The sequence below is a fragment of the Brassica napus genome, chromosome A2 (assembly GCF_020379485.1).
Source record: "Brassica napus cultivar Da-Ae chromosome A2, Da-Ae, whole genome shotgun sequence".
NCBI lineage: Eukaryota > Viridiplantae > Streptophyta > Magnoliopsida > Brassicales > Brassicaceae > Brassica > Brassica napus.
In genome coordinates, this window is record NC_063435.1 from 26,139,885 (window position 1) to 26,152,713 (window position 12,829).

Below are 12,829 nucleotides of genomic sequence, written 5' to 3' on the forward strand. Positions count from 1 at the left end.
GTGTTCACAATATATCATTTGAAAATTACACTACTTTACCAAAAAACAATATTGTTTTTTAATCATCCAAATTATATATATATATATATATATTAAAATTAATTTTCTATTATATTCTGAATTAAAAATTTATATTCATTGCATTTTTTAAATAACCATAAAATTAATTAAAAATTTAAATAAAAATTTAATTCTTAACGAAATTATTTTAAATTAATTTTATACCGCTTTTATCAATTTCAATGCATCCAAAACCAGACACATATTTAATTTTAAAACTCAAAATAATAATATATATACTTAAATCATTTTTCATATATTTGAATAAAATTATATAATTTTCATTTGTAAAGTGTTTTTAAAAATAAATAGTATTATAATTTCTATAGATTAATTTAGATTTGTACAGTACTTTGAACCACTTTTTATTCACTTTCACCATTCAAACATATGTTTTGTACCATCAGATCCGCTTGATCCACTTTTGTTCCGCTCGATCCGCTAGATCCGCAACGCTTGATCCGCTTTCTCCATTCGGAGCCAAATCAGAGTGCATTATTGGTTTCTTGGATTACTTTTACCGGTAATAAGACCATCTCTAAGGGGATTCTATTTTTTCCTCTATAACTTACACAAAAATAGAATCTTTATTGTAGTATAACTTTTACTCCAATGGTGTTACTCTATAATATAATTATTCTATTATAGAGTGAAATATAGAGGAATGTCACTTTTTCACTCCAAATATAGAGGAATGTCACTTTTTCACTCCAAATATAGAGTAAAATATGGCATTCTTCTATATTTATAATAGAGTAACTCTATTATAGAGTAACACCATTAGAGCAAAACTTACACTATAATAGAGTTACTCTACTTTGTGTAAATTATAGAGGAAAAAATATAGTTGTATTAGAGATGCCCTAAGTACTCAAATAAACTGTTCAATCCCATCTTCATCAAATCAATAATTGATACAGAAACCGACCCAATTTGTCAATATGACCAAAATTGAGTTTATATATCTAAATAAACAAATCTCATCTAGAGCTTGATTCGCGAATATTTGATTTGAATTTTATAGACAAATATATTTTGTATAAATGGTAATATAAAATTTAAAGTTTATCTGCTTAAAAAAATTGTTTAACACAACATTTATAAATACAATAATATATATTTTATATTGAAAAAAATATTTTGTTTTTTTTTAAATCGTCAATTATATCATCTACATTCTTAGATTCTTATCAATGCATCCACACAAATATATTTCTATTTTTTACAAATCAAAATTTAATGTATGACAAAATTGGTATATATAACTATTAAAATTTGGTGATATATATTTTATAATCTTCTACATTTATCATATTAAATTTATATTGGATTGTTTTTTACATGAAATATATGTAAATGATATATTTACATGTTAATTTATATTTTATTTATATATTATATAAATAACTTCTTACATGGCTTTAAATTTTTGGTTATTATTAATAAATAGTAAGAAATATAACTAATCTTTAAAATAAATTTTGTTTAAAATTTAGTAAATGAATAGTTAAATCGATTTAGGTGGCTTTATGGCTATTTTTATCATTTTTATTAATAATATAGCATTAACATATCTAAAACGATATTTCTCATGGATTTATTTTTTAGCTAAATCAATATAGCTTTAGTTGTTTTTATCATAATTATTAAATAGTTATTTTAAATTTTTGGTTTAACATTATACATTTTGAAGATCAATTTAAGAATGTTTTATGGTTGTTTTAACTGATAATAAGATAATAAATGCTAAAATTTAAGTTTATGGAGTTTCTTAATTGCATTAGAATATAATTAAGTAATTACTTTAATAATATAGATATGAACTAAACTGTTCCAAAATTATGATTCATATAAAAATAAAATTTTATTCTTGTTTGATATTTAAAATAGAAAATAAAACCTTTTAGTATCAAAAGAAAATTAAATTTTCAAAATGAGGTAAAAGGCAAACAACCGCCATGCTACATTATAATTTGCATGGGTAAATTTGATAATTTATTTGTTCGGGCCAGTAGAATAACTCATGTGTGTAAAATAAGTCTGAAATATTGAACCGAACCAGATCAACTAAACCAAATATAACTAAAATTTCAGTTAATTCGGTGAAAATTTCGGTTTGATTCGACGGATTTCTAAAAAATAAAATTTGGTTTTCGATCCGTAAACAGGTTAGTTTGATGTTCTTTAAAAAATTTGACCAAATTTCAAACCGAACTAATCGAATCAACCAAAATTTTGAATTGAACAAATTAACCAAAATTATCTAAAGTTATCTGAATTCAACAGAATTTTAACCAAAATTTTGGTTGTTTCCAGTAAAATTGTTTAAAGTTAAGTTACCCAAATATCGATCCAAAATTTTTCTGGTTCAATTTAGCGAGATTTTGGTCAAACCAAACTATCCGAATTTCAACTATCCAACTTAAACTACCCGAACTCGCATGCCTAGTCTGAACATTATTACTTGATTTCAATCTTGAACATGGCTATTAGTCTGAACATTATTACTTGATTTCAATCTTGAACATGGCTATTATCTTCAGTTATTCTAATTTTGACAGTTGGCCTGATATCTTTGATGTGTTATTAATAATACTTTTGTTTCTTTTTGGATAGTGTCTTGTTTTTCCTTTGAAAAACCTACTACTAAAATTAGTTGTTGCCACAGAAGTCTTTTCATTATACTATCTCGTTTATTAAATTAATGATTAAAATAGCCCAAATTTTAAAATTCAGCCATTGGCGTCTTAAATTATAGGCACGGCACTGTCTGTGTTCATAATCAAACGCTAATAAGATAAAACCGAGCATATGTCAGTGTCATGGACCTATATGGTACTACAAAAGTTCACGATTTCTTTGCGTCTTATTCAAAGAATCGTTACTTTTCCTCCTAGCTTCCTCTCGTCCGTCAATAGAGAGTTAAAAGCAGAATTAGAAACAAAATATATACTATATAACAACCATGGGAACATATACATAAATAGATAAACACAAACTCAGAATTTACCTCCCAAAATACGTTCTACCAGCTAGATATTCATACATTTTTCCTGGACAACCATTTTTAATTAGTTTGTAATTATATTTTAATACATTTTCCTGTTGTGTAGTATTTTTCGTGGGGACTACATACCTAGTGTAAATCTATCTAGTACTTTATACTTTAATAGGATAGTGAATGCAACAAGTTGAGTCCTTCCGAAAACCCCACATGCCAAAGGTTTTTAGAATAATGAAAATGCCAGCCCATGAACTGCCAAATTAATTTAATTGTGATGAGTCAACAATGAGTAGATGCCAACAATGTTGGAGACTTCTCAAATTATTAAATAATAAATGTATATATATATATATATGCATTCCACATATTATTTCATTATGTAGAAGTAGAAATGTATACCTGTGGACCTAGTTAGTTAGACCCCTCAAAAATGCATGATTAGTAGTTAAAAGTCAAACAGATTACTACATGACTGAAATATGATAAAATAGATCAACATGTTAACAGAGAGGCAAGGAACAGAGTGGCTCGGATTTGAAACACCGGCTCGGATTTGAAACACCAAGGACAAATAATGGTCTTTGGTCGGCAAAACAGCTATTTCATACCTAACATATCGCGATATGTTCAACTCATATCCAATTTATATGATCGTGCTAAAACATATCTGAATTTTCAAAAATTTTAAATAACATACCTAAGTCGCCACATTAGCTAACACATCATCTAGTTTTGTTGATCTAGATGCTACGTCATCTAATTTTGCTCACGAAGATGTCACGTGTTCATTTTTTTGAAAAAAAAAAATCATTTTATATAAATTTTTTTTATAAATTTTTATCATTAAGTAAAAGTAACATATCATAAATATTTTAAATAAACACAACCATAATTAATTATGAATATGTTATTTACATTTAAAGAATTTAGATTAACATATCACAATTTTTTTTCAAATAAACACAACCATTATTAATCAAGAGTAACACGACTCCAATACTAACATTGAATTTGAAGAATTACAACACATATATAACTCTTATAAGGGCGGTATTGTGATATGATCGAAACATTTACAAATCTATCTCTTATATAAGATTAAAATTTAACTATTTAATATTTTCGTTAATTTCCCTAAATAATAAAATTTTACATTTTCTAAAAAAATATTTTTATAAAATGTCTTTTTTGTTCTTTTTAAATGTACATGTGGCATTTTCGACAGCTCCAAATCAGTAAAATTATATGATATAACAGCTGATGTGGCGATTGAGATATGATTTAACTAAGAAAATAAACATTATGTTATTTGAATTTTTTGAAAATTCATGTATGTTTTAGCACGATCATATAAGTCAGATATGAATTGAACATAATACAATATGTTGGGTATGAAATGACCATTTTTAGTCTTTGGTCCTTCGCATAGAAAATTTGGTATAAAGCTATTTTACGATTCAGCTAGCTTTGTGTCAGCATCAGAATTCAAACAAACTCGTATAGTGTTATGTAAAACAAAATTCTCGACTAAAAGAAGTGTTAATTGGATAATTAATTTACTCTCGCTTTGCACGTTCATATACCACAACCGACTGTATTAGGCCTAGACTGAATAAAAACGAAGCCATATCACAACCGACTGAGTGAAAACGAAGTCATATCACAACCGACTGAATAAATACGAAGACATATCACAACATCAATGATTCAATATATGATGATAAGCAAACTATGATATAAATATCTTTGTAAGAACATTTTCAAAAGACACTCTATAATTTCAAATATGAAGTTTTTTACTCTAAAAAAAAACCATAAAACTTCAAATTTGAAGTTTTGAGGAGTGAAACTCTATATTTGAAGTTTCACTACTCAAAACTTCAAATTTGAAGTTTCATATTTTTATTTGCATTTTGGTTCCTACAATCATACATCACCTTTATGATTCATAAATATTTTCTCGTTTATTGTTTTAATTCTTAAAAAAATTATGTCTCATAAACATTTAAATTTTGTTTACAGATTTTAAATTTTACAAATAAAATTAAATAAAACTTTAAAATAAGATTTAAAATATTTTAAGCTAGATTTAGACGACAATAATATACAAAAAAACTTAACAAAAAGATTTTTAAAAATTACATGAAGACATAAATATTACACATATTTAAATATTACAACAACACTAATAGTTAGGTAAGCTTGATCCGGAACTTTCAAATTTTTAAATATTGTCCAAATTGTTTTGTGTAATTGAAGATGGTTGTTGTTGTTTTTGATGTCTTTTTCGTACAATTCTTTCTTGTTCATATCGATTATATTCACGAGTATTAATATCGTCAAAAATAAATTAATCTTTTAGCAATATTTTATGCTTCTCTTTTACTTTCTTGTTCTGGTCTAATGTATTTACAAGTATCAATATTACTCGATTTCAAGAATTTTTAGCTCGTAATCTAAAAAGTAAAAATGAGGAGAACTATTTTTACTTCGAAATGCTTTAATAGATCATATATGCATTACAAAAATTATTTTATGAAATAATATGGTATTTTGTTTGAAGTTTAATATTAATTAAGTTATTTTTACTTAATTTTTTTTATATTTAATAGAATATTTTATTAATTAATATTGTTGTAATATGTTTATATATGTGTTAGTTATTTACAATTTTTTATGAATTAAAATTAGTTATGAGAAATATAAGGATCATATTATAAAATATAAATAGTTTTAAAGTTGAGTTTGAAGTTTTGTTTTGGAAAATAATATCTTTAAACTTCAAATATAGAGTTTTGGAAATTTCAAAATAGAATTCTTTTTGGAAATACTCTAAAGAAATATAAATAAGCGCCGACCAGTTGTTTTGAAAGAAATAAAAATGTTTGTTTAGGTCATTAATTAGGTCAACTAATGTTTAGTGGCGAATGAGTGGTGCAACTTGCGCACTTCATACCAAACTCCAAGTTTTCTCTCACAACGAGGATATTGTAAATCACAAGCAAAGTGAGATTTTCATGAACGTAATGTAGTCATCTCTATTTGTCGGTTTGACTCGATTTTCATTTCTTTCCTTTACACTTTATACTAATTTTAAGGTAGAATCAAAGATGAATACTAGATAAATACCAAAAATCGTACACCTTAATAATATAATTAACCAACACGACTACACGAGTATCCGTTATTTTTCAATCACGAAGCCTAATCAAAAGTGGACGTGCTTTGGATTCTTACCAGAATTTAGAACGATGAATCTCGCAGGTAAATTGATTAAAATTTCACAATACTTTAAATAGTTAGTAATCAAGTACGTCAACATTTTATAAAGATATGTGAATTTAATCCAAAATATTATCTCATGCATAGATTTTACAATTTGAATGTATTTTCCTTTAAGTTTATAAGTTCTAATGTTTTTGTTTGTTTGTTTGTTTGTTTTAAGTTGGGAATATTCAGGCCGGAACTTAACTAGTCATCCAAAAGAAATAGTACCGATGATTAATTAAACTTTAAATTTTCTAATAAAGTTAAAGATACGGCTCTTCTTTATTTAGTTATGTGGTACCAACTTCGTTTTTACTTTTTAGCAAGATTTGAATCCAATATTGACGGATTTACGCTTTGCTTCAAATTTTTCCTAATGAATTTTGAAGTATTTTTGAAGTCATTCTTTATTCTTCTTTTTGGTATATTTGAAATTAGTTAGCTAGTTGGTCTTACGCCAGAGTTAGTTCTATACAATTCTGAACTCTGTCTATTAAAACTCTTCTTAAATAGAGCCGACCCGGTCTGTCCGACTGAAAAGCTATGAGCAGTTTAGTGAAACATGCCATTACCGCCGACCAACACGTTAGTGAAGAAAGTCAACGTAAACTCTTTGGAAGTTGATCCATTCCCATCGACCAACACGTCGAAGACGATGCTGAGTGCTATTGCTGACACAAAGTTTGGTTACTAACCTCCCTTAGACTTGATTTGGTTACATAATGGGCCTAACCGCCAAAGCTAAAATAGATGATTAATAATTTATGTAGTGGCCCATCAAATGTCCATATAACAAAAAACCCACAAGGCCTGTTCAATCTAAACCGGTCTATTAATATTCTGATCCGGTTTGGGTTAATTTAAAACCCTTTCTTTTGTACAGACAGATTCTTAAAGACAAAACAATCTGAAACACAAGTCATGATGCTAGAGAGTCACATTCTTTGAAGATCACTTCTCTTTGTCAGGTAACGAAGTTTCCGATCATGCAAATACTAAAAATCGAGTCTTTTTTTTATTCCGAATATCAATTCTATTCCTTTGTTTCGTTTCTAGATTACCCATTAGAACAGAATCACTTGTAGAAAAACGACAGCGAGATGGAACAAGGTGATGGAGAAGTCAAAAAGAGAGTTGCTTTTGTCCTGATCGATGGTTTGGGAGATGTCTCGATACCGAGATTAGGCTACAAAACTCCTCTACAGGCAGCAAACATACCTAACCTCGACGCAATCGCGTCAGCTGGTATCAACGGTCTAATGGATCCAGTGGAAGTTGGGTTGGGATGCGGTAGTGACACAGCTCACCTCTCTCTGATGGGTTACGACCCTAGAGTTTATTACAGAGGACGTGGCGCGTTTGAGTCAATGGGTGCAGGGTTAGCTATGTCACCTGGTGATATAGCTTTTAAGGTGTACATTCTTTTGTTGAATCTTATAGGTTTGAGACCAATGCCAGGTGGCGGTTAGAATCTTTATAGAAGATTATTATCTAGGCCTATTTTTTGAATGTCTAGAGATTTAGAAAAATCAAATTTTTAGACCTGATTTGCCGCCTAGGCGCCGTCTAGACCGATTTTTAGAACACTGTTTGAGACTGTGAATGTTTTTGTTATGCAGTCTAATTTTGCGACGTTGGATGAGAGTTCTGGAGTTGTTGTTAGTAGGAGAGCTGATAGGCATTTTGAAGAAGAAGGGCCTATACTTTGTGCAGCTCTTGATGGCATGAAGCTTCCTTCTTTCCCTGAGTATGAAGTGAGAGTCAGGTGCAATATGTTTTGTTACTAAGTCTCTTTATGATAATTTGGTATAGGGTTTTGGCTAAAGTAAGATGTTCTTGTACAGATATGCAACGGAACATAGATGTGGTGTGGTTGTAAAAGGGCCAAAGCTTAGTGGGAACATATCAGGAACAGACCCATTGAAGGATAATCGTTTGCTTCTTGAAGCTAAACCTTTGGATGAATCGGAAGAAGCCAAGCACACAGCCAAAGTAGTTAACGAGTTGTCTAGAGAGATCTCACGCATTCTTGTTTCACACCCGGTTAATGCAAAGAGACTTTCACAAGGCAAGAACATTGCCAATCTTGTCCTTCTACGAGGCTGTGGCATTCGAATCGAGGTACGTGTGTTTTCAGTACTTCAAATAGGTCTCTATATACATATCTGTAATGGTTCTTTTTGTTGTGTGTATAAAGGTTCCTCCTTTTGAAGAGAAGCATGGTTTGTGGCCTTGTATGGTAGCACCAACAAAGATTATAGCTGGACTTGGCATGTCACTTGGTATTGACATTCTTGAAGCTCCAGGAGCCACTGGTGATTATAGGACACTTCTTACATCTAAAGCAGTTGCTATAGCTAATGCACTCTCAGCTCCTTTGAATCCTTGTCCTAATGTCTTTGTACCTGGAGAGGATGGGCATAAACCGGGAAGGTCAGATGGTTATGATTTTGGGTTTCTTCATATAAAGGTGAACACTTTGTTTCCATCTTTTGACACAAAATTTTAAAGTTAATCGTTTCATAAAGATACATTTTTTAAAAATATTTACAGTGCGTTTTTATGAACTAATAATGATTAATTGTAAATTTCAAAAAAAAATTGCATTTATTGAGTTTTTATTGATTTAGAATTACCGGGAATAGATAATCACAAAACATTATGCATTTATAGCTGAAATTTAATATGTTTTATTAATCTGTGAAAACTCTAAAAAATCTATTATTTTGAAACGGAGAGAGTATAATGCTTGCAGGCTATAGATGATGCTGGTCATGACAAAGCGACATTGTTCAAAGTTAGAGGCTTAGAAGCTGTGGATAAGGCAATACGTCAGCTTGCTAAGCTGCTATGGCAAGCTGAAAGGTCTACAAATTATCAGTACTTCTTGTGTGTGACTGGTGATCATTCAACACCAGTTGAGTATGGAGACCACAGTTTTGAGCCTGTCCCATTCACAATGTGTCGGTTAAGAGAGTTTGTGGCCGCGGTTGGAGGAGAAGCAGCCTTGTTAGAGACGTCTTTGGAGCCTTTTCCACTTCCAACGGTTGTGGAGTCTGGTGAATATGTCGCTGGAAAGGAGGAAGACGGTGAGAGGAGGGAAACTCCTGAAGCGGTTGGTGGAGATTCAGTTGTGGAGTTGAATGAGATTGCTGCTGCAAGAGGATGTCTTGGACGTTTCCATGGTGGTGAAATGATGGGAGTCATCACCAAGTTCCTTAAGGTAGATGTATGAATTTCGCAAATTTAACATTTTTATTTTCTGACAGTTTGGATTTTTTAAGTGTAATCAAAGTGTCAAACTCTGATTGCTTCAGTTTAGTTTGTCCTTTAAGCTCTCTGACTATTTGAAGCATGTGAGTGCAAGACGGTTTGGCCTGTTCCCTTGCTCTCTGGCTTCTTCATGTGTTTGTTATAATAAGGAGTTTGCGAGAGTATACATTAAGTTGTTGTAGAGAGTGACAGATAACTTGTGGAGAAAGAAAGGTCAGGTATAGGGATAGTAAAATTCTTGGTTTACGTAAAGGGCAAGCTTCTAGTGAAGTACCATTTGCTCCGACAAATACAAATAACATGAGTTATAAATCTTATCAGTCATATGAAAATGGAGAAACTTAATAAATTTTCATAAATTATTAGTTATGTATCTAACATTTTGTTTTCTTGATTTGACATTTCTTCTTCTTTAACAACACTCAACCTCACCTTTCTTCAAAATGTTGATTAACACTATGGTTTGTTAGTAACAGTGCCGCACCTCAATTCGACACGTCCATTTCTACCAAACCAAGTACAATAGAATACATAACCCAACGTTCCAAAAGAAAAAGACTAATTATGTGAGAATATAAGTTTTTACATTCAGAATTTCGATAGGACATAAACATATTTGAGGAATCTGAGTCATCTATTTATCGTTAAATGGTTTTTAGAAGTCTATGTAAAATATAAATTTAAAATGATATTTGGGTCCGAACACACATTTGTCAATCTGAATAAAAATCGATTTGGTCTATCTAAAGAGTCATGATCGATTTTAAACCGATTTGAACCGAATTTGTCTAGCCAATCTGACCTGAACCGAATCTTACACGATATTATCAAAATAAATGGTTATATGAACCATAACTTCAAGAAAGGTTGTAAGAATATAAGCTTCTATTTCATAAGTTTTGATAAAATATAAATAATATATAAAAGATTTGAACCGTTCTATTTATCACCGATTAATTTTAAGTTGAAATTTTATGATAATTCTAAACTTAAATAACAGATGTCAGATATACATTTATTTATTTTTATTTTTTATTTTTTTTGTTTAATAGATATACATTTTATTGAAGGGAAAATAACAAAGGAGTGGAAATGTGACTCGTGAGGAACGGCTCTTGGGGCAGTGACTTGCCCATAAAGTCTATATCTATGGGACCACTTCGCTACAGCCATGTGACCACGATTCCTCAGCCAGCTCGCATTGTCTCTAATCGTGGACCCTTCCCTAAAAGTCGTCCTTTGCTTCTTCTTAATATTATCATGCGCGTTAAACTGTCAAAGAAAAATATAACCCTTTTTGACAACGATTGTGTCAACTTTTTTTTTAATGTTACGGTTGCATATATTTAATTTCTCTTGTAGTTATCACCAATATCGCCATCGGGTAGTGCTAATCTGGTTTTCTCTTCCCCTCTCAATATTTAGATTATCATGGCCGTCTTTGCTTCAAGGTTACGTCAACGTCACCAACCCATTTCTATTTTGCGGTGTGTGTCTTCTTATTTCATAACATCTAATACCAAACTGAATATAAAAAGCTTAACTTGGATGTAAAAATTTAACCAAAACGTTAGTCTTTAGCTTGTCAAACATATACATCTATACATTAAGGTTGGTTGTTGACTCAAAGCTGGCAAATTTTAAGGAAGACAAGATCAATACTTACAGCAAGATGAGTGTAGTTGGAGTTTAGGCAAGCATATAATTGCCCCTTTTTACGCCGGAAAATCTAAGTCCAAACCAAACCATAAAGCTCATGTAATAAATAACTACAGTAGTTTGGTATGTACAATTGTACGTGTAGATAGTTAGATGCAAACAACCCACTCTTAAAGAGTATGCATGTGCACTTTGGATCAGACCATATCCGTACTTATCTAAATTACTTAAATTTGTTTTGGATAGATGTAATAATGATGATCCGATAGGATATTAAAAAGTTAAAAGCAATTTATGGATGGGGTAATAAATTTAAGATATTCGGATTATCTATTTCAGTAATCAAAAATGTAAAAACGTAATCTAAGGAGTAAGGATATTGTTACTAGTTGTATGAGTTGAAGTTAAATCTACTAGATTTATGATAATCAGAATAAGTTTTTATTTATTTTATTTTATAATTTAAGAAAGCATATTAAATTTTAGTTATAAATGTATTTTGTGATCAAATATTAAGCAGATATATTTAGTTTTGATTATAAATTCATTATGTTTATGATAATTAGAATTCTCATTTGAGATGCAACTTCAATTTTATTATTTAAAATAAAACTAAAAATCGAAGTACACAAACCATGTGAGGACATAACGAAAAATTGATTTACTTAGTTGGATACAAAATAAAGCTGAAATTGGTTTAAGAAAAATATATTTTTTTTGAAAAAAAAAATTGGATATCTTGAAAAAGAATGATGATGATAATTGAATGATAATTGAATGATAATTTATTTTATTAACAACTTAAAATTTAAAGGTAAGAATTTTAAATTTTGGTGGATATATTCACAGATGAAGTTAAATTCAGATTCATCCAAACTCATTCAATTAAAGCGATTGTAAGAATCTACCAAATATAAACAACAAAAAGTAAATTTTATATTCAAAACTTTAATTAAATAACAATAAATTTTGAACTTCCCAGTAACAAGATTGAAACCACTAATAATAAGTTTTACAATTTTAAGAAAATATTTTAAATACATAACTAATAATACCAAATTTTAAAATTAATAATTAGATAACGATAAATTATAAAACCAAAAAGCTATTTAAGAGTATTTAGAATTGTTAAATTCAATTAAAAAGCAATTCTATTTTTCTAATATCATCCAAAACTATCCATAATAATCTAATATGCTCAAACATAACCCCGACCTTTATCAGTTTGGATGGTGATCTTAGATTTTAGTTACATAAACTACATATATTCTACTCACTACCTATATTATCCAACTTATTAATTACATTTCGGATAGTTATGTTGATATTCTATAGTAGGTATTTAAATGATATCTATCCGATTGTTTACCCAAAATGAAGAGTCAAAACCTTAAATGCCTTATGATATAAATAATACTTTTTCTTGGGTTCACCCCTAGGGTGAACCTTTAGGTTCACCAACCAATAGAAAGTTGTCATTTTAGATTTAGTATCTTTTAATTAAGGAAACAAAATAACTTGTCAAATTATATTATGCTTTTAAAATAAAAAATAAAAGATTAAATA

General features: G+C 29.5%; 1 protein-coding gene across 2 annotated transcripts; it reads left to right on the top strand.

Moving 5' to 3' along the window:
- The first annotated feature begins 7,190 nt into the window (after nucleotides 1–7,190).
- LOC106402172 (probable 2,3-bisphosphoglycerate-independent phosphoglycerate mutase) lies at nucleotides 7,191–9,770 on the top strand. Of its 2 annotated transcripts, none has more exons than XM_013842856.3 (6): nucleotides 7,191–7,299; nucleotides 7,388–7,743; nucleotides 7,951–8,096; nucleotides 8,176–8,452; nucleotides 8,529–8,801; nucleotides 9,087–9,770. In XM_013842856.3, exons 2-6 carry the CDS (start codon nucleotides 7,432–7,434, stop codon nucleotides 9,564–9,566), a joined length of 1,488 nt encoding a protein of 495 aa, XP_013698310.1. In that variant the 5' UTR covers nucleotides 7,191–7,299; nucleotides 7,388–7,431; the 3' UTR covers nucleotides 9,567–9,770. The 2 variants fall into 2 exon arrangements, with proteins under 2 accessions (XP_013698310.1, XP_048601247.1); XM_048745290.1 differs by having other exon boundaries at nucleotides 7,200–7,299; nucleotides 7,417–7,743.
- Nucleotides 9,771–12,829: the final 3,059 nt, after the last annotated feature.

Coding starts and splice junctions, on each gene's coding strand:
- LOC106402172 (XM_013842856.3), top strand. CDS start 7,432: ATGGAACAAGGTGATGGAGAAGTCAAAAAGAGAGTTGCTTTTGTCCTG. Junction 8,097..8,175: donor GAGTATGAAGTGAGAGTCAG/GTGCAATATGTT, acceptor GTTCTTGTACAG/ATATGCAACGGAACATAGAT. Junction 8,802..9,086: donor TTGGGTTTCTTCATATAAAG/GTGAACACTTTG, acceptor TAATGCTTGCAG/GCTATAGATGATGCTGGTCA.